Genomic DNA, 21,017 nt, shown 5'->3' on the forward strand with positions numbered 1-21,017 from the left:
AGTATCAGCTTCTCAGTAACATTCCTTGTTAAACACAGATGCTTTTCCAAGCTCTTTCTCCAGTTCTGATTACCCCATATGAATTTATACAGGCCCATTCGCAGCCTCCCCTTAGTCCCTTTGGTGCATGCTTGTTTGGTCCTGCTCTTTCAATTTTGCCATGAAGGGGCAACTTGATAAACAAGGCATTATCTGTATCAAACATCTATTTCTCCAAAACAGACTAATAGAAAGGAAAAGAGATATGAAAGAAAAGTGGCATTTAGAAAACAAAGCCAGACCCAAAGGAACATAGGTCCCATGGTTTCCCTTATTTGTAATCATTAGTATAGGTCTAGGATAATCTTATCACATGAGCAGAAAAACTCAAAAGCTATGTACATATGACCATATAAGATGATGCTAAGGGAAATGAACCCCAAGATGTGGACACAAGTGGTCTTTTTTTGTTGTTTGTAATGTACTATGTGATTTTTTTTGTTTCCTTTGTATGCTCTCCCTCTATCCCGTTGTCACTGTACTTGATTTTGGTATATACGTGTATATACATTTATCTAATTTGTGGAGGGGAAGGGGAATAACAAAATGCTGAAACAAGGACACAGGATGACCCATTGCAACAAGGATACTCACAAGGCAAGTGGGAGGGGGGGAAGAGAGAGAAGGAATAGTGGGAGAATAGGAAGGGAAGGGGTAGTAATGCTCCATAGAAAACGTACTCATTGCCTTCCTCATGTCACTATAACCACTCTGTACAGCATTTTTACAATAAAATACAACTTTTAGAAAAGAATCTTGCTAAGAAGGGGAGGAACCAGATAGTATGTCACAGCAGGCCGGCAAACCCCGCCCACGCGAGACTCCGCCCACATCTGACCACGCCCACCAACCACAGACTCCGCCCACGCGTCTCCAGCCAGGGAACGCCCTCCGCGTAGACTCCGGAAATGCCTCTGCGGGGCTCTCACGTGATCGTGACGTCAGTGCGCCTGCGCCCGCCGTCCTGGGGTCCGTGGCGTTCGCTGGGTTGGGAGACTGATGCTGTGGTACTGATGTTTGCCTGTACTTTCTGAGCCCGGCCTCATCGTCCACGATGTACCACAACAGCAGCCAGAAGCGGCACTGGACCTTCGCCAGTGAGGAGCAGCTGGCACGACTGCGGGCGGACGCCAACCGCAAGTTCAAATGCAAAGCGGTAGCAAATGGGAAGGTGAGGTCCGCGGTGGCCAGCCCCGGCCTCCCTACCCCCGGCCCCTCTGCCCCCGGCCCCTCTGTCCCCGGCCCCTCTGTCCCCGGCCCCTCTGCCCCTGGCTCCATTGCCCCCCTTCTTCTCTTTCTCCTGATTACCCCTAATTCTCCTCCTCCTCTTGTTCCTTTTCCTCCTCTGTCTGTAGGTACCCAGGAGAACAGCACCATCCCCAGAGTAGGATGGCACACCGACGAAATGTTTCTGTAAAATGGCCAGGGATATTCAGGGCAGGGCAGGTGCTCTGGACTTTGCAAGCCAAGGTTGGGTCGGGCAAGTTTTACACCGTAGCTGTTAGAGATGAGGGGAAAGACCAGAACTGAGTGGCTAGGAGCGGGTGCGTAGACGCTCCTGATCATTTGTGGCTCAAGCAGTATTGAGGCAGCAGTGGTTGGAGGAAGTAGCCCTGGATCTTGTAAGCAGAAGGGGGTTGAAATTTATACTGATCCGTAGGGAATTTTGGAAGGAGTTAGAATTGGATGTTAGCCTTACTAGAAAGAGCCCTCTGGCCTGTAATGTCCAAAGAGAAAGTGATGAGTGGTGTATTTCTCTCTGTTGCAGATATAAACCAAATTTAAACTGGACAGTTTTACCATAAATTCATTGAATTTAATGTTGACATTTTCACACAAAAGGTTCTTCCAAATGATCCGGTATTTCTTGAGCCCCATGAAGAAATGACACTCTGCAAATACTATGAAAAAAGGTTATTGGAATTTTGTTCAGTTTTTAAGCCAGCAATGCCACGGTCTGTTGTGGTAAGTTATGATTGTGATTAAGTATAAAGTCTGTTATCTGGCTTAAAGTATGAATTATGATAGCTGACAAAGTACTTCAGGTACTTCATTTTATAGTCAAAGGAGCATGGAGGTCTCTTGTTCAGGTTGTGGTATCATGATACAGAAAAAGAAAAGTAGTTTTTCCCTTCATATTATCAACTAGTGAGCAGTAAAACTACTGCTTTTCAACTCTGGCACACTCCATACTGTTTGAAATGATGCATTGATTCATGCCCTGGCAGAAACTAATGCCATGAGTTGTTTTTTTTTTTTTTCAACCTTGAGTAGCGGATGGTGAATACTTTTATAATATAACACTGAATATAATTTTTATATTTTATAATATAATTTTATAGCACTGAATAATCTTCTTATGGTTTAAAAAATTGTTTTATGAGCTTGGCACTGGTGGCTCACTCCTGTTATCATAGCTACTCAGGAGGCTGAGATCTGAGGATCGCAATTCAAAGCCAACCCGGGCAGGAAAGTCCTTGAGTCTCTTTATCTCCAATTAACCATCAGAAAACTGGAAGTGGTGCTGTGGCTCAAGTGGTAGAACACTAGCCTTGAGCTGAAGAGCTGAGAGTTCAAGCCCAGAGTTCAAGTCCCATGACTGACTCAAAACAAAACAAAAAAACAACTAAAAGATAAAGAGAACAGCAGAGATGGAGAGTATAGAATATCTTTACCCTGCTATTATCCTACAGTGATTTATAGTGGAGAACAAATATAAAAGTCTGAAGTTTTAAAGTTAAAGAGAGCGAATAATTTATGCCCAGTGGAGAATAACTTTTTAATTATACTTGAAAAAAATTGAAGTACATTGAAAGTATTGTCTAAATGTATTTTGGGTGATTTTCTTCTTTCAATTTACTAGCCTATATCTGAGATAGCAAAGATTGACGAAAAATGTTAGATATACCTGATTAATTTTTATGTTGAAATCTGGCTTTTGTACTTTGTGAAATGAAATGTAGAATGAGGTCAGTCATAGGTTTATGTGATCTTTTAATGAAGAAACAATCTTCAATTGAACTTTGTGGAATTGATCTTTTATACAATGTATATATGGTGGAATAATGCCTTTCTACGTAAAATGACAAATTTTTGATATTTAAGATATAATGAAGTGTTCTCTCCTTTAAAAAAATATAAGAACATATTAGCTCTGAGTGGTGGAAGCTTCATTGTGACATTTCCATGCAGAGGTATATTTTTTCTGTCAGGAAATGTATAGTATGATTATTTTCATCAAAGTCATAATATTTTTTGATACTACCCAAATGATGTAGTATCTGAAAATACAGGCAGATATCTTGGTCAGGAAATAGCAAACAAAATCCAGCCATGTATCACTTGACTCCAGCTATGACTTTTATTAGATATCTGATTTTGAATAAAATCAGCCTCCTTGATACTCAGTTTCCTGTACTGTAAAGTACAGATAGCAATAGTGATACTTCACGGAGCTGTTGTAAGGATTAAAATATAATGATAGCTTTGTACTTGGTGCAGAATGGGATGTGTTTACTTAATGGATGCATTTAGGAAATGACAGGTGTTGCTTCCAAAGTTCCTTTTTCTAACACTGATCTGGAGTGTATTGAGAAGGCATAGTATCCCAGCCATTATTCTATCAGTGTTTTTTCAAGATTGGTATGACTATTTGTATTTTTTCTGAGTTTTTTGTTTCTCAACATTTTTGTTACTTGGAACTGTAAATAAACAAACACATGTTTGTAAATTCAATAACCACAGAAAGAATTAGTTACAGTGGGCCTGGAACAGACAGGAGTCTTTTTATTGTGTTGTTTTTGCAGTACTTCATCATGGTTTATTTGATTAAAAGAAAATTAACAAATGTTGGTATTTGTACAGATAACTACTCAAGGAAACCTTAGCATATATACATTCTTTTTCATTAAATTTGACATTTAATCTGCTTGAATAGATTTTTATATATGTTGTGTTTTAACCTTAGGGTACAGCATGTATGTATTTCAAAAGATTTTATCTTAATAACTCAGTAATGGAATATCACCCTCGGATAATAATGTGAGTATAAGTTTGTCTAATTTATTGTATTCATTTTAAAGAAAATCTTTGTTAGCATTTGTCTGGGATATGTGTACATGAAAAAGTGGATTGGTTTTCTAACTAAAGGCAAACATTCTGGTAAACATTCTGTTTACCTGTGTAAAGTTAAGATTATCTCTTAGCTTTATAATATTACTAATGACATCTGAATTTCAGCTTGACTAAATTCAAAACCTTTTTCTCAAACCTGGCTATTTCCATAAAACTGCTTTTGGTAGTAACTCGTTTATTCTTCCAGTTCTTCAAACTGAAAATTATTTGTGGTAACATCCTCCCTTGGATGAAATTTATATGTTCTTTAGCTTCACATTGGTTTCACTAAAACAAAAGTTTTATTTTGTGTCTGTCCTCTGGAAGTATCATGGTTTACCAGAAATCTTGCTGCCAATCACATTATTTCTGGTTTTTTTTTTGTTGTTGTTTTTGTTGTTGTTGTTTTAAATTCCCATTCCTATCAAATGTGAGCTCTAGTCCTTTCCTCAGCTTGCAAAAGCTGACTACTGTGTCTTTCTCACTAATTTCTCTCTCTGAACTTCATATCGTGGCTAAGTATCTTTTGTAAATATGTCCATAAATTCATAATTTCTGTTCATACAACTTCAGAGATTTCCACCATGGCCTTTTGCAATATCTCCTTATCCTTCTTTCCCTGGTTATATGGTACATATGTATGCACTGTTCTGTTTTTAGTTCTTCCAGATATATTTCTTGGTATATTTTTTATTCCTCAGTTTTCCAGACTTTAGATTTAACTGTATGAAATTGACATTTGAGTCTGGTGGTTGAATGCTGTGGTAATATTAGATGGTTGAAATTAATTTTATATTTTGTCTTGTATCTGCTAATGGGTAAAGGTTTGCAGATATTTTTATTTAATTTCCTGCACTGTCTATCATGGTCATTTGTGATGATTTTAGAATCTACTTCCAGCAACATTTAGGTATTTATCAAAATACATGTATATCCCTCCACACTCCATTTTTTTTTTCCTCTAGGCTTACTTGTGCATTTTTGGCCTGCAAAGTAGATGAATTCAATGTGTCTAGTCCTCAGTTTGTTGGAAACCTGCGGGAAAGTCCTTTGGGACAAGAGAAGGCACTGGAACAGATTTTGGAATATGAACTACTTCTTATACAGCAACTTAATTTTCATCTTATTGTCCACAATCCTTACAGACCCTTTGAAGGCTTCCTCATTGACATAAAGGTAAACTTATTGGTATGAAATGAGCTGTTGACTATTATACTCCTTTAGAGTTGTTCTTTGAAGAATTGTTTTCAACTCCACTTTATACTATGCAACTATTACCATATGTGTAGGCCATTATTGATAGAAATATCATGATGGCACATAAACATATGTATTTATAACTTGGATTAAACCAGATTTTGTTTTGATATGGAAAAGGATAGGATAAGAAAACGAAGACTAGAAATAGAAGAAAGTGAGAGTGTTGTTTTTTTCCAAAGAAACGGATACATATTTAAATGCTGATTTAGGGAGTTAGTGGTAAGAGAAAGATTAAAGGGAGAATGAAAAATGTTTCTTTTTGCAATAAAGTAGAGGGGGTTTGCATGGGGAATTTTCTTTAGTGACAATAATAGCTCTTTTAACAGAAAAAAAAAGTATGGATGAAGATACTCTTATACCCAAGCATTTGGTGGTGACAGGAAATAGTTCTTCTCTTGGTTAAGAGCAGAAATCATATTCTGAGAATGACAGTTTCTGAGAATTATGGAAGACATTGAGTCAGGTAGATATTGTTACCATAGTCGCTGAAAAATGGGACAATTTTTTTGTGTGTGGGAAAATCATTAAATCTATGAACATAAATGTATGATAACATTATTTGACATATAAGTATATGATTTTCTCTGGCCGCACCCAGATCTGAGTAGAGTTGTAAAGGAAAAGGTAGGATAGATTGAAATACTGTTGAAATTTAGGCAGAAATGTGTTGGCAGTGGATTGGAGCAGGGAATTGAGGTAATAAATAAGGGCTAGAAGATTGTGGTAAATGGGAGCAAGTAGATTTGTGACCAGGTAGATTTGTGACCAAGGTATCCGAGGAAGGAGAACAGCTAAGATTAGTGAGTATACTTGGTAAAAGGGACATTAGTGATAGTTTGGTCAATTTCCTTAGAGGTCAGACAGACATATGACAAGGCCTGCCTTTTGTGACTGTATTCTGGATAATTTGTTTCAGACAAGATTCTGTTTCATGGCAGTTGTTGGGTGGCTCAAATCTATAATGCTAGCAACACATGAGGCTGACATCTGAGGATCTGAGTTTGAAGTCAGCCTGGGTAGAAAAGTACATGAAGTACTCATACCTCCAATTAATCAACACAGAGATGGAAATGGAAGTGTGACTCAAGGGGTAGAGTACTGGCCTTGAGTGGAAAAGCCAAGTGAGACTACAAGGCCCTGAGTTCAAGCACCAGTATTGGCAAACACATATAAAAATTACTGCATCATGTCTTGAGATAACCTGAAGAATTAAGATTTTGGATTCATCTTAAAGGATATGAGGAATTGTCAAGAAGTGAGGTCTTCTGTATTTCTTAGGCATATTCTAAAAATAATTCTGTAAGTATTTTGGGAATTCTGATAGGTCCAAGACTTATTTCCATTCAGTTCTATCCAAGACTATACCTTAAAAACAAATTTCATATGAAAATAAGGTGATGCTGTGATTCCTGAATGTGACCTTCAATTTGAATCACCTGGCTTACCTGAAGTCATTTCGTAGGAGTACTTATTTCTTGAGCCTGCTTAAAACCTAGTAGAATCTCTAGGAGTGTCTCCTTCCCTTCTTGCTCTTCCTCTTCAGGTAGAAAAATATAAAGACAGGAATTAACATAAACCAAGAATATCAGGTATTATCATGCTGGGAAATTTAGCTATGTTAAGCATGTTTATTATTTTGGCTGTTTGTGTTCAAAAAGTTTGAAAGCTACTGAGTTAAATGATAGTATCACAGAAGACAGATTGTTGCATTTACAATTTAAGGACTGATTTTGGTACATTCTAATGGTATATCCCAAACATTTTTCTATAGAATGAATACTTTTAGGGGTAAAGGAAAGGAATTACTTTAAGAAAGCATTTTGTATTAAGTGTTTTGATTAATGAAGTAGTTTTTTAACAGAATATTATTAAAATCTCAAAAATGGTTAATATTTGAAACTTTTCTTTCTAGACTCGCTATCCAATGTTGGAGAATCCAGAGATTTTGAGGAAAACAGCTGATGACTTTCTTAACAGAATTGCATTGACAGATGCTTACCTTTTATATACACCTTCCCAAATAGCCCTGACTGCCATTTTATCTAGTGCCTCCAGAGCAGGAATTACAATGGAAAGGTATTAATTTGAATTTTACCTTGGTTAAATTATGGCTAGGACAGTTGATGAGAGAAGAAAATAAAATCATCTAAGGAAATCTTTAGAAATTAAGCAAACTTGTTGAAGAGAATAAATTTATGACTAAAGTAGAAGTGAAACATGGTGTAAGTGGAAAGTATTCTGGAAAGACTGACATAGCTGTCAGTAGGAGGCAAGTCTGAAAGTTTATGAATTGAAAAGAAATGCGTATAGAAGATGTCTGCTTTGTATTATCATTAATTCATGTGCTATACAGTAGGGAATTCAGTAAAGATTTGTGGGAAAATTAATGCTTTAGGGATGTCCAAATGAGTTGTAATTGGACTATAATTGTTAATATGTAAAATGCACACTGAGAAACAGGCTTTATTATAGCTTTACATAATTTAAATTCAGTTGGTTCTTACTTTATTATTCAAGTTTTAAATGTTATTTAAATAACACTGTGTGCAATATTATTTAATTGGGGAGGTAGAATAATAGTAACATCCACGTATTTGCGTTACTCAGTGGGTTTGTTAGACTTTTTTACTGCCCATATATAATTTCTTTATAACCTTGAAATTTTTCTATGCTTGATTCCTAAAAATAGGTAAAGAAAAAAGATACTTTCTAAACAACCTGTTTTATATGTTTATAATGTCCTACCTAAAATTTTCATTTCAAATTAATAAGATGGTAGCAAATGGGAAGAGATATTTCATTTTTATCCAAGTTAAAAGTGTTCATGTTTCCTTATAGGCATACATTAGTATTTCTGATTACAGGATGCTGCATCAGACATCAGTGGGCTATTTCATATATCCCACATACCAGGCTAGTTTGCTAAAATACAAGCAATTATAAATTTCAGAGCACATCTTCATCTCAGATAATGGATTATAGACTTACATTTTATTTATGTTACAGTTCTGTTCTACAGATAAAACGTACCAGCTATGTAAATGCATACATTCAATCCCTGATGATTTATATTCCATTTTCCTGAGGAAACACTTATTGAGTGCCTTCCGTGTAATGCACTGTTTATGTACTGTGTATGCACTGTTCATTACATTTATGAATATAAGAACAAGCAAGATCTAAATCTCTGCCCTGGATAGAAAGGATAGTTAGTCTTGTAAATTATAAGTGTGTGTGGAATTTACATAGAGGTCTTCTGTTCTGAAAGTAGAAAAAGCCCCTTTACCCACAATTTAGATAACCCAAAGTTTCATGAGTGATTGTAAGCATCTTATGACATGTAAGTATCCAGTGATAAGATTTTAGTTAGTGTGGAATGAAGTACCCTAAGGTCCACATGAAAGGTTATTTTACTGGAGAAGTTTAATTATGACTCCAAATATACAAAATAGAAGCTATGGTACCTAGCCTCATTATAAATGAAGCATTTTAGCATATCCACAGACTGTAGATATTTTGGCTCCAACTTTTTGTGGGTAATTGGAAATAAGAGGCTCATGGATTTTCCTGCCTGGGCTGGCTTTGAGCCTCCATCCTCAGATTTCAGCCTCTTAAGTGCCAGGATTACAGGTGTGAGCCACTAGCACACAACTTTTGTATTTGTTTTTGAAAGACTTTTGCTTTGAGAATCTGTTCACTTGGGCCTTTTTTTTATAACTATAGATTAAATTTGGTTATTTAAAACTTCAAATTATAGGAATTATATTTTCATACCAATGCTTCCTAGAAAATGGTAACTGGGCTCTATATCACATGTAAAAATATAAACAATTTAGATATGATACAAATATAATTTATAAAGCATAGTTGGTATTCTTATTGGTTTTAGTGGTAGTCACTCCAACAAATTACAAGTGAACATGGATGTAAATAATTCATGATGTCACGTTTTCTCAGTGTACTCTGAGATGTCTGTATGCTAAGATGCTTTCCTTTCTTTAACCAGTTATTTATCAGAGAGCCTAATGCTGAGAGAAAACAGAATTTGCTTGTCACAGTTACTTGACACGATGAAAAGTAAGTAAATAGAAAATGTTGTAAAATACTCTTACAGAACTGCTTTCTGAATAGGTATGTAGCTTGAGGTAACAGATTTTTCCTTAATTTACTTTTACTGAATTACTGTATTATGGAAGCATTGAAGATACGCTGATAGAGAACAGATCAAAGGTAAATAGAAGTATTCTTTACATGTATCAGGAGAGTGAAAGTAAGATTCAGAAAGGTTATAGTAGGTCAAAACAATTCTTTTAAAATGTACACACATTTGTGATAATCACTAAAATATACCTACAGAACTGATTGAACATTTATGTCTGGAACTTATAATTTTTTTAAGTAAATCAGCTTAAATGATTAATGCACATCATTTGCTGGTACTGTTGTTAGTTGCTTCTCAACCAGGAATGATTTTTGGCTGTCACAGCATGGATGATGATGGTGGCTTAAACCATCAGGTTAGTGTGCTGGCATGTACAAGCCCTGAATTCAATGCCTATCATCATTTAGAAAAAAAAGTTGTATATGATTTCAGCATGGTCAATAAGGCATGCCCAAGTTAAAAAAAGTGCTGCTAAACAAACAGCCTACATGCACAGGATAGCCCTTATTAGTAGACTGAACAGTTGTTCGGCAAAAGAGTCATGTCCTAATTTCTGGAACCTAGAATGACAAAAAAATGGAACCTTAAATGTCAAAAAAGAAAAAGAGGAAGTAGCAGGTTTTTCAAGTAAAGAAGGGTCTTAAGATGATAGCCTGCAATAAAAAAAAAAAGATGATAGCCTAGATTATTGAAATGAGAAATGAATACAGTTGCAGGGTCTGAGAAAAGTAGAAGGAAACTTGATATATTCAGAAAAAGCAGTGTTAGACAAGTGAGAAAGATGTTAATGTGCTGGCTATAAATTGGAGTGACGGTAGCCATAAACCAAAGGATGCAGATGGCCACCAGAATTGGATTGAGTAAAGGGTGCATTCTTCACTCATACCTTCAGAAAAAATATAGCCCTCGCACTACCTTGATTTGGCCCAGTAAAATGAATTTCTTCTTCCTGGGTTCCAAAACTGACAAGTTACATTTTGATTGTCTTAAAGACTGAATAGATTGTTTAATTAATTGTCTGATTTCACCATCTTCATTTTTTGTCCATGTAACACTGAATGGTTATGACTACTGGGCTCCTATTTAGTCCCCTCTCTTCTCCCCCACTCTTTCACTCCTTTTTTCCTTCCTTCCTTCCTTCCTTCCTTCTTTCCTTCCTTCTTTCCTTCCTTCCTTCCTTCTTTCCCTTCCTCCCTCCTCCTCTCTCTTTTTTTTTTCTTTCTTCTTTGCAGTAATAGAGGTTGAACTCAAATACTCAACCCCTGAGCCACCCATCCAGCCCTTTCTTACACTGGTTATTTTAAGATAGTTTTACTTTTTGCCTGGGCATGTGCCTGGTCCATGATTATTCTGTTTTATACTTCTTACCATACAGGCATGAGCCACCACACCTTGCTTCTTCCATTGAGACAGTTTCTTGAGAACATTTTGGCTGGATACCTTGGAACCCCAAATCTCCTAATCTCACATAGCTAGCATGGTAGATGCATGACTGCCCCACAAGTGTTAATTGAAAATGGGTTTTAGTAATTTTTTTGTCTATGTGCTTCAAGCATGGTACTTTGAGTGATCACACTGGGCTTTGACTACTCTTTCAAAGTCAGTTGTGCTTCCATTTTGTATGTTCTAAATTAAATTTGTAATTAAATAGTTAACAAACCTACAAGATAGATTTCAAATCTTCATGTGAGATAGTATGCCTTGGGGCACATACTTTTTATTTTTTAAATTAAGTAGTTTTACAAAGGAGTTGCTGTTTAACAAAGCAGTTTATGAATCAGTGCATGTTGATCAATGTTATTCCTTCCAATGTTCTCACCCTCCCTCCCAACTCACCCCTTCCCTCACTTAATTTTGTAGGATGTACATTAAATTCTTGACTACATTGACTCTTCATTCTAGTTTTTCTTTCTGCATGAAGTGGTCTTTTCTGAGAATGATGGATTTGATGTTTGAATAAATGTTGATTTACTTACAAATTTATAGGCACTTTCTTGTTACAACAAATGAGGGAAACCATGCAACCTGTTTCTTTGGGTCCGGCAATATTGCCAGATGGTGCAGTATCATTTTTTCTGATGGATGAGTAGAAGTTCACTGTGTATATATACCATAGTTTCATAATCCATTGGTCTGCTGAGGGGCATCTGTGTTAATTCCATATCTTGTCTCTGGTAAACAATGCTGCAGTGAAAATGGTTGTGCTGGTAGCTGGCTAGCTTTGTTTGTGGTCAATGGGATAATGTCCAGGAGTGGAATTACTGGGTCATAGGGATACATTGGGACATGATAAAGTATACAGAACTCTAGATACACACAGACCAAAGGAGTATATTCTTAGGAAAGGATCACAAAGATTCAATAGCTGTAGGCATATAATGATGATAGTTATTGAAATGAACTCCAAGAAATGATTCTATGTTATTTTGCTTCTTGTTGTTTTCCTCCTTTGTTGTTTTTGATTTCTGTACCTTTTATATGTAAGTTTTATATGTTTTGGGGGCGGGTAAAGGAGAGCACAGAAATGGTAGATCAAAGGGCAAACAAATGCAGCAGTGATACTAACAGGTCACTCTGTTGAAAATGAACTTTTTCAGGGAGAGGAGTTTGGATGGAAAAACCTGGGAGAAAAGGAGGGAAAAAAGTGACACTGTTCAAAAAGAAATGTACTCAGTTACCTGACTTATGTAACTGTAACCTTTGTGTATAATACCTTTACAATAACAAAAAAGAAATTTTATTAAAAATACATGATGCCCTTATGTTGGATTGGAACCTCGTAGCATAGCTATTTAAAGATAGTTTTAAAATGAATTTAAAGACAAAAAAAAAATCACATATATCAGTTTTCTAAATAAATAAACAACTGTAGATACTTACTTTTACCACTAGAGGGTTCACTTTCAAAGCTAATTGCGACTCAGACGATAGAATCTAGTAGGTAGAAAGATCCTTAAAGATAATGTATTTACTTAAAGTTTTAAGCATTGAAACTGTGCACATGACTGTCTAATAATTCCTAAGATCTCTCATCATTATAATCTTGACATATTTGATTTGTTACCATTGAGTAACAAGATCAACTAGAGGATGTTCTACAATTTTACATTACTAAAAGGTTATTTTAATCTTAGTAAAAGAATATTTTTGTATGGGACATATATTTTGTGAGGCAGAAGATTACCCATTTGTCACGTTACATAGTTTCTTTTGTAAACAAGAACTGTATTCTTGACCTACCATCTATAGTATAGAATATTTCAAATATGGTTGACAGTAAGAAAAAATGTCTACTAAATAATGCAGGGAATTTTTGAAAAGCAAAAGGTGTTTTAAAATTGAACAAAAAGTGAACATGATATTATTTGCAAATAAAAATGCTGATTATACAGAATGTCTTTATACATGTATATATGATACAGGATATATAGCTATACAGATTATATGTATATACCAATGTATAATTACTTTAAAAAGCATAGTGCTTCTTGGATTTTAGAATGTTGTGTATCTTGGTAAGAACAGATAATCTTGAGTGTTTCTGTTTCCTATAGAGTTAGGAATAATTTGGCTCTCTTCATATAAAAACAAGGCTTGTGGTACTCAAGTTAGAACTGTTTTTTCCTCTACATAGACATGAGAAATTTAGTAAAAAAGTATGAACCACCTAGATCTGAAGAAGTTGCTGTTCTGAAGCAGAAATTGGAACGATGTCATTCTTCTGAGCTTGGGCTTAATGTAATTACGTAAGTTGATGTGAACATTTCAGAAGTTACGTCTCCCAGTCAACTAGTTCTTAAACTGTTTTCCTGGTAAAAGTTTATTCTTCTGGCGAAAACTGACATACCATCAAAAGTTTAAAAATTAGGGTTTTAAAAAATTAAATTTTTAGAAATTTCCTTAAAAACAAAATGAAATTTTGGTTTTCATCCTGCAGTTTTATACCTGCTGTCACTAGTTTATTCAATTTTCAGGTTTGCAAGTAGTCTTGTTGTTGAGATGGGATCTGGGAAACTTTTCTGCCTAGGCTGACCTTGACCCTTGACCTGGATCTCAACCACCTGAATGCTTAAAGGTGTGAGCCACCAGTGCCTGCTGTCCTATTTTTTCTCATCTACATTTTTTTTTTACTTTTTTTTTTTTGTTGGTCCTGGGGCTTGAACTCTGTCCTGAGTGTTGTACCTCAGCTCTTCAGCTCAAGGGGAGCACGCTACGCTTAAGCCACAGCGCCGCTTCCAGTTTTCTAGTGGTTTATTGGAGATAAGAGTCTCACGAACTTTTCCTGCTCTGGCTGGCTTTGAACCGCAGTCCTCAGATCTCAGCCTCCTGAGTAGCTAGGATTACATGCGTGAGCCACCAGCGCCACACTGGCCTACATTTTTATATATGTAAATTTTCTTTTGCTTTATACTTTTGCCTTAACTTCATTTAGTATTTATTTTATTCACTTTGTTGGTGGTGGTGGTGGGGGGCTTAAACTCAGGGCTTGATCACTGTCCTTGAGCTATTTTGCTCAAGGCTAGCACTCTACCACTGGGAGCCACAGGGATACTTCCAGTTTTCTGGAAGTCAACTGGAGATAAGAGTCTCAGGGACTTTCCTACCTAGGCTGGCTTTGAACTGCAATCCTCAGATCTCAGCCTCCTGAGTAGGTAGGTTTACAGGCTTGAGCCACCGGTGTCTGGCTTATTTTATGTCTTGAGCGGTTAAAATCATTTATTTGTGAATGGCAGGATATTTTTCCTACTTTTTCTTTCAGTTGCTTTTCAATTTCACATCTTCAGTTGACATACTCTTGGCCACATATATTAAATCCATATGTATATATAATTTTGAATATCTGTTTTGATTATTGGTATATAATTATTACTATGTTTACATATGGGTTCTTTTTGAGAAAGGGACTTGTTATATAGCCTGAGTCTCAAACTGCATCTCCTGATTCAGCCTCTTCTGATCATTGAGCTTACAATTATGTGTCACTGTGTGCCTATCTATAGTTTGCCTTTTTATTTGCTACAGTTTGAACTCAGGGCCTTATTCTTGCCAGATAGGTGTTCTACTGCTGAGCCACACTTTCAGCATTTTTGTGCTGCTTTTCATCATACATCCTACCTTGTTGTGTGCCTGGATTACAAACTGTTTAGACTTCTCATCAGAGCCGCCTTGTCCAAATCTATCCACTGACCGTGTCCCAGGGTGTTTCTCTCTTTTTACACTAGCTTATATCCGCAATGCTCCCAGGCTGAGCCTTCCACATAGTTGCACAGGTACACACAAATGTATCAAGCTATCAGTTGAAAAGGGGCGTTGCAAATTTTTCTGCCTAAGCTATCCTTGAATGGTAATTCTCTTACCAGGCTCCCAAAAAGATAGGGTAACCACTTATAAGGCACTGGTGCCCTTCTCTGTTTCTTTGCATTAGTATATCACTAGCATTGCACTGAAATCAAATTCATACTCATTCCCCTACAGCATTCTGAAGGCTGGGATTACAGTGATCACTCACCTATCATGGAAGTAATGTTTCAGAGACCCCTGCAACAGTGAAAATTTTCAATGTAGCAGTTTTTATAGTTGTCACTAAATTGTGGCTCACTGCTAATTTGTGGATTTTCACCTATTGCAGTGTATCTGGGATGTAGCTCCCACAACAGGTAGGGGATTACTATTTACCTATTTTTTAAAACCCACTATACAATGAAGCCACAATATGTGAAAGTGGGGTGTCTAGTCATGAACAGTGATTGGCTTCCTATCATTTTTTCATAATTTTAAATATAACCTCAGGTTTATATTAGACTTAACAGGTTCCACAAAAAATTCTCTTGGTATTCTAATTAGTATTACACTGAATTTAAACTTAGATTTGGAGAGCATTGTTTTCATATCCATAATTCTTCAAATGTTTTCACTTATGTAAAGGCACTGTTCTTCAGTAGTTATGTATCTATTTATAGTTTACTAGTTTATCCCTACATATTTTATAGTATTTTGCTATTTCTAATGCCAAACTGCTTATTGATAGTTTCGTAAATTATAGGAAGAAGAGGAAAGGCTATGAAGAAGATGGTTATGTATCAAAGAAATCCAAACAGGAGGAGGTATGTTTACTCCAATGGTAAATTTTAAATCACTATTGCACTTTCTTACATAACAGAATTTTTTGTTTTAAAATATAAGTATTTTAGGCAAGGTTAAGAGAGGAAAGTTGTTAGGATTTTCTTGGACTTTTGACACAGGATTTCAATATGTGTAGTCTAGGCTAACCCCCGTCTTTTGAAAGCTGGAAATACAGGCATGCACCACCACACCAAATGAAGGTTCTTAATCTTCATTTTTTACATACTTCATTGTTGTGTACATTATGCATTGATAAGGGAATTTTGCTTCCATCTACCCTGTATAAACAAGTACTGTACTAGTAACTTGATGAAGACTTCTTCATGTTTATAAGAAGCAGCAGGATCCAACATACATGCTAAATTTTGCTGTTCTCCCAGCTATTCAGCCATTGCCCCTTTCCTTTAAATTGTATCTGGCATGTCAGAGATAAATCAGAGGCAGGACACAATTGTAATCTTTATTATTCATGTTGGTAAGACTATGCTAGTATTGCAGTAAGACCAGTACAATAAACTTTGTGGGGTTATTTTTCTGCTATCAATGCCATTTTCCTAAAGGGAGGTAAGGCAATAATATGGCAATAGTTATGCTTCTCCTTATGTTTATTTTTCCTCCTTAGGAAGAATGGACTGATGACGATCTGGTAGATTCTCTCTAATGATCTGAGTTTGATGTCAGTGCAAACTAATCACCAGATGTAGGAAGCAAATCTGGGAGTGAACTTTATTGGTGTGAAGATATCAAATATTTATGCTTTTCTACTTGTTACTCAATGTAGTTCCTTTCATAGTGCCTTTATGTAAAATAAAATGCCTTCCAAATGACATCTAGTTTTGATAATTATGTCCAAGCATAACTAATTCCAAATTAGTCTTTCCTGAAATGCAGAATACAACTGTTATTTGACAGTCATCAGGCTAATACTTTTTTTCCCTAAGTTATTAGAAAACATTTGAATTTAAAATAAAGTCTTGAGCAATTGCCTAGATAAAAACCTAAAATGCTATAGGTAAGTAGTCGTCAGTTGTATATTCACCTTCATAATTAACCCATTAAATCACCTGTAAAAATAGGTGTTACTAGGAATTTTGCATATTAAATGTGTACAAGGTACTTATTTCAAATTGAAAAATGCTGATACAAAATATAAAAACAAGGCTGGGAAGGTGGCTCAGTGGTAGAATGCTTGCCTCACATGCATGAGGCCCTGGATTCAGTTCCTCAGCACCACATAAGCAGAAAATACCAGAAGTGGTGCTGTGTCTCAAGTTGTAGAACGCTAACCTTGAGTTGAAGAGCTTAGGAGCTGTGCCCAGGCCCAGAGTTCAGGCCCCATGACTGACCAAAAACAACAACAATAATAATAATATATATATTTTTATATATATATATATATATATATATAAAGAGAGAGAGAGAGAAACACTGGCATCAAATTACTTAGGTATAAATTGGGACAGCTGTAGACTGGTAGGTTTTAAATTTTTTACCAATTCACCATGTAGAAAATAATACTGTACACTAATGCACAATAAATAACATTTAAGTTGTTTATAATAAACCCTTTATTCATTGTAAAAAATAGTTGTGAATGTGTGTCTATCAGATGAATTGCTTTTCTGAAAAGTCAGCTCAAGGAAATGCTGAAAAATTCATTTGCCTTGGATCTAATTAAATCTTATGAATACACATGACTTAAAACTCGCTGTACCCAGGCTGTACTTTCCATGAGGGTAGGTAACATTCTTAATGTGTGATCATGTTTCCTAAATCCATATTTATCTCTAATATTTTGTATTTTAAATTATTTTTTGTTTTCATATTTTTTGGTTTCTTGCTCATACTGGGATTAAAAAATTACAAAATGGAGCTCTATGAAATCAAAGGAGAAGAAATCAGAGTTTATAATTACCCAGAATAACCCATGCTAAATTATACTAATTTACAGACATAACTGCAAAAGACTCCATTTATTGTTTCCTTTTCAGATCACTAAATTTGGCATCATCAAGGTTAATGTCTGAGAGACTTCATTTCAATATAGTTACTGTAAGGGCCTCCTACAAAGTAACAAGTTTCCCATTCCTATTGAAGAGACAACAGTCATTAACATTTAAAAAATGGGGTAAGATTCTCAGATTTGTGCTTTTAAATAAATGGCAGAAAAAGAAGTATTTAGGATGAGGAATAAGTATGGCTAAAAACTGTAATTTTAAGTAGTGGGAGCAACCTAAATTGCCTCACACTAGTTTGGACTTTTTTCTCTGTTAAATATTTTGGGTTCTGTGTCCACATCAACTAGTCCATATCACTTCTTGTCAGCCTTCATCCTATAAACCAACAAACAGTAGAGGATGTTACTGCTGTACATTAGAAAGCAAGAGGAATGGCAGAAAGCACAGGAAAAGTCATAAGCATCAATATAAAAGGGAAGGAAGGAACTGTATTGACGGTTGGAACTGTACTTGTAGCTAAGACTAGCTGCCTCCACAGAAATATTTTGCATTGGGGGCTGGGAAGGTGGCTCAGTGGTAGAGCGCTTGCCTTGCATGCCTGAGGCCCTGGGTTCGATTACTCAGCATCACATAAGCAAAAAGAAAAAAGCCGGAAGTGGCGCAGTGGCGCAAGTGGTAGAGCGCTAGCCTTGAACTGAAGAGCTGAGGGACAACACCCAGCCCCAGAGTTCAGGCCCCACGACCGGACCCCCCCCCCAAAAAAAAAGACAAATATTTTGCAGTTGAAAACTATAAGCAGACATACTTTAAGCACTTAAGGGTTGTGATTATTACTTATTTGTAGAACACTTGCCTCACATGAAGGAGACCTGAGATTTCATCCTAAATAAATCCTGAACTACTTAATTTCCCCCATATTTTACATATCAGACAAATAAAATCAGATATTGTCTTGGAATCTTGGCCTTTGGAATATTTTTTTTATTGATGGAACTGATTGTCCGCAGCTTCTTGGTTCCTATCTTACCTACTTTGGTTACTAGTGATAATTTACCTTAATTTTTTTGTGTGTACTACCTCCTATACCAAATTTTGGAAGGAAATATTACAGAACATAGAAATGTTTATGCATATTTGTATATATGCATGTATATATATATATATATATATAATATGAATATATATACATATATAAAATGAATAAAAAATAAATAGACCATTAGCCAAAATACTGGTCTGAAATTTCATATTCTCCCTGGGCTTGTTCTGGGGCTAAAGTCTGAACTGCTCCTAAAGGAAGAACATAATGAAATTAAAATGGTTAGTGTATTTAGATGAAATTAATCAATTGTGCAAGATATCCCTTGGTTTTATTTTAACTTAACCCTGTGAATATTTCACAAAAATACACATACACACACAGAAGCAAATAAAACTATACAAACTAAATATCCAGCAGATAATAACAAGTAGTCAAATTCAAAGATGGGTAAGTTAAGTGGTTGATGAAGTTGTATAATGAAATGGATAGCACAAACACAAACTGATGAGAATTAATTAACAAAAGCATTTTAGTTTGTGTTTTACATAAAAGAAATTGGCAATGTAGAAAGTGGCTGAAAAGGTAACATGCAGTGATCAATACGAAGACCAATAATATTTATTGAATTCAAACTTATTTACTGTTGTAAACATTTAACAAAAAGCATTATGAGATCTAAATACAGTCTTTGACAATTCAACAAAATAAGTGGTATGTTTAAAAATAAAGCTGATGAACAATAGATCCATTCTGAATATTTTAACAGTTCCAGAAAAAGTAGCACAGTATTTTTAAAAAAGTATACAGCAAAGATTGTTCCGATTAGAATGGCAAACTCTGGAAACTGTAAATACAAATAAAGTCATTGAACAGTCAAATGGTCATATTCTCAATCAAGAAGTAGTAATAACAGTCCGCAATCCAGTTATACTCAGTTGTTAATAGAGAATGTTTTTCCTTGTCAGTTGATTTCATAGTTCTTTTTCCAAGAGACAGCAAAACTTTGGCAATTGGATGTACTGAAAATATATTCTCATAGTTCAAGACACAGTTGTAGCTTCTTTTTTTTTTCTTTCTTTTTTTTTTTTTTTGTGAAAGGTGATCTGTACACCAAGGCTCAGAGTTTGGTAAAGATTCCAAGTGGAAAAAGTGCAAATATCCTGCACAGATAGCTTACAAAGTTGCTGGTCCATTATTCACCAGCAGAATCTTGGGTTTTGTTTGCATAGCTCACACATCACTGGAATGTGGAAAGGTGTGCTATTTTTTGGCAAGAGCAAAGGAAATATACTGATGTGAATTACCATGAAGGGCATGCTGAATCCATGCAGGACACCAGGATGAAAGCTGCTACCTGACATCATTTGTCTTTGTGTACTGGTTTTGTTTTTGTTGAAGCAGTTCTGTTATAGCCAGGAGCTTTTTCAGTACATGCTAAACAGAATAATAAATAAATGATAACTTAGTCAAAATGTCAGGATGGAAACCTGGATTGGAAAAAGCTGTGTCAAAGTAAAGGTATCTATAAGATATCAACTTTTTACTCAAAGCATAAAACTGTTGCTAGTAATCAGACCTATACTGAACATGTTTACCTACAGCCAAGGTGGAAAAACTTTGCACAGATATTCACTTATCATTTTTTGTTGTCAGATCGAAGTATTCTGAAGATAAACAATAACCATTAAAAATAAAATGTAAACTAGGCACCAGAGGCTCATGCTATAATTCTACCTACTCAGGAGGCTGAGGTCTGAGTATCTCAGTTCAAAGCCAGCCTGGGTACAGTGCCAGAAGTGGCACTGTGACGCTAGTGGTACAGCAATAAGCCTTGAGCACAAAGCAGCTTAGGCCCTGAGTAAAAAGCCCAGAAACAGCAAAAAATAAATTTAATATAGAACTCAACAAAACTGCTATCCACACTTGGCAGAAGGTAAGGAAGGACTTGACAATTCTAGAATCTTAGATTAGGAAAAATTCAGAATTGCTAAACTTAGTGCTTTAAGATCTTTTGCAAAGTCCCTGTCAGTCAAGTGATTAGCCAGTGCAGTAACAACATTCACTGTATACTCAGAAACCTTGTATTAAGCTAGCCAGAAATGTGTCTTGATTAACAAAACTTCACCTGTGTGACTTTATGTCAGTTGTCTTTATCCACACAAAGACAATTAAGAATGCAAATAAGTTATTTCCATGTCTTAATACAATATTAATTAGGCCCTTTTAATTTCTAGTCCCTCTTGAAATATATCCCAGTCTACTTTTAACTAAAGTCTTAATATTGATTAGAGTTTCTTGAACACTATGTTCTTTGAATTCC

General features: G+C 35.7%; 2 protein-coding genes across 3 annotated transcripts in view; one reads left to right on the forward strand and one right to left on the reverse strand.

The window, feature by feature from the left end:
- Nucleotides 1-1,001: 1,001 nt before the first annotated feature.
- Ccnh (cyclin H) lies at nucleotides 1,002-16,526 on the forward strand. 2 transcript variants are annotated; one of them, XM_013015943.1, is made up of 9 exons: nucleotides 1,002-1,210; nucleotides 1,882-2,004; nucleotides 4,007-4,080; nucleotides 5,118-5,328; nucleotides 7,325-7,488; nucleotides 9,419-9,489; nucleotides 13,209-13,320; nucleotides 15,618-15,678; nucleotides 16,320-16,526. In XM_013015943.1, the coding sequence occupies exons 1-9, from the start codon at nucleotides 1,094-1,096 to the stop codon at nucleotides 16,356-16,358; spliced, it is 972 nt and encodes a 323-aa protein (XP_012871397.1). In that variant the 5' UTR covers nucleotides 1,002-1,093; the 3' UTR covers nucleotides 16,359-16,526. The 2 variants fall into 2 exon arrangements, with proteins under 2 accessions (XP_012871397.1, XP_012871398.1); XM_013015944.1 differs by having other exon boundaries at nucleotides 1,123-1,210; nucleotides 1,808-2,004.
- A 2,480-nt stretch (nucleotides 16,527-19,006) lies between these two features.
- Nucleotides 19,007-21,017, reverse strand: part of Rasa1 (RAS p21 protein activator (GTPase activating protein) 1) — a 70,546-nt gene continuing 68,535 nt past the window's right edge. The window contains exon 25 of the mRNA XM_013015899.1: nucleotides 19,007-20,131. Within this exon, the coding sequence (XP_012871353.1) occupies nucleotides 20,048-20,131 (84 nt within the window). The 3' untranslated portion in view covers nucleotides 19,007-20,047. The remainder of the gene's footprint in view (nucleotides 20,132-21,017) is intronic.

This window comes from Dipodomys ordii, unplaced genomic scaffold (assembly GCF_000151885.1).
Source record: "Dipodomys ordii isolate 6190 unplaced genomic scaffold, Dord_2.0 Scaffold28, whole genome shotgun sequence".
NCBI classification, from domain to species: Eukaryota; Metazoa; Chordata; class Mammalia; order Rodentia; family Heteromyidae; genus Dipodomys; species Dipodomys ordii.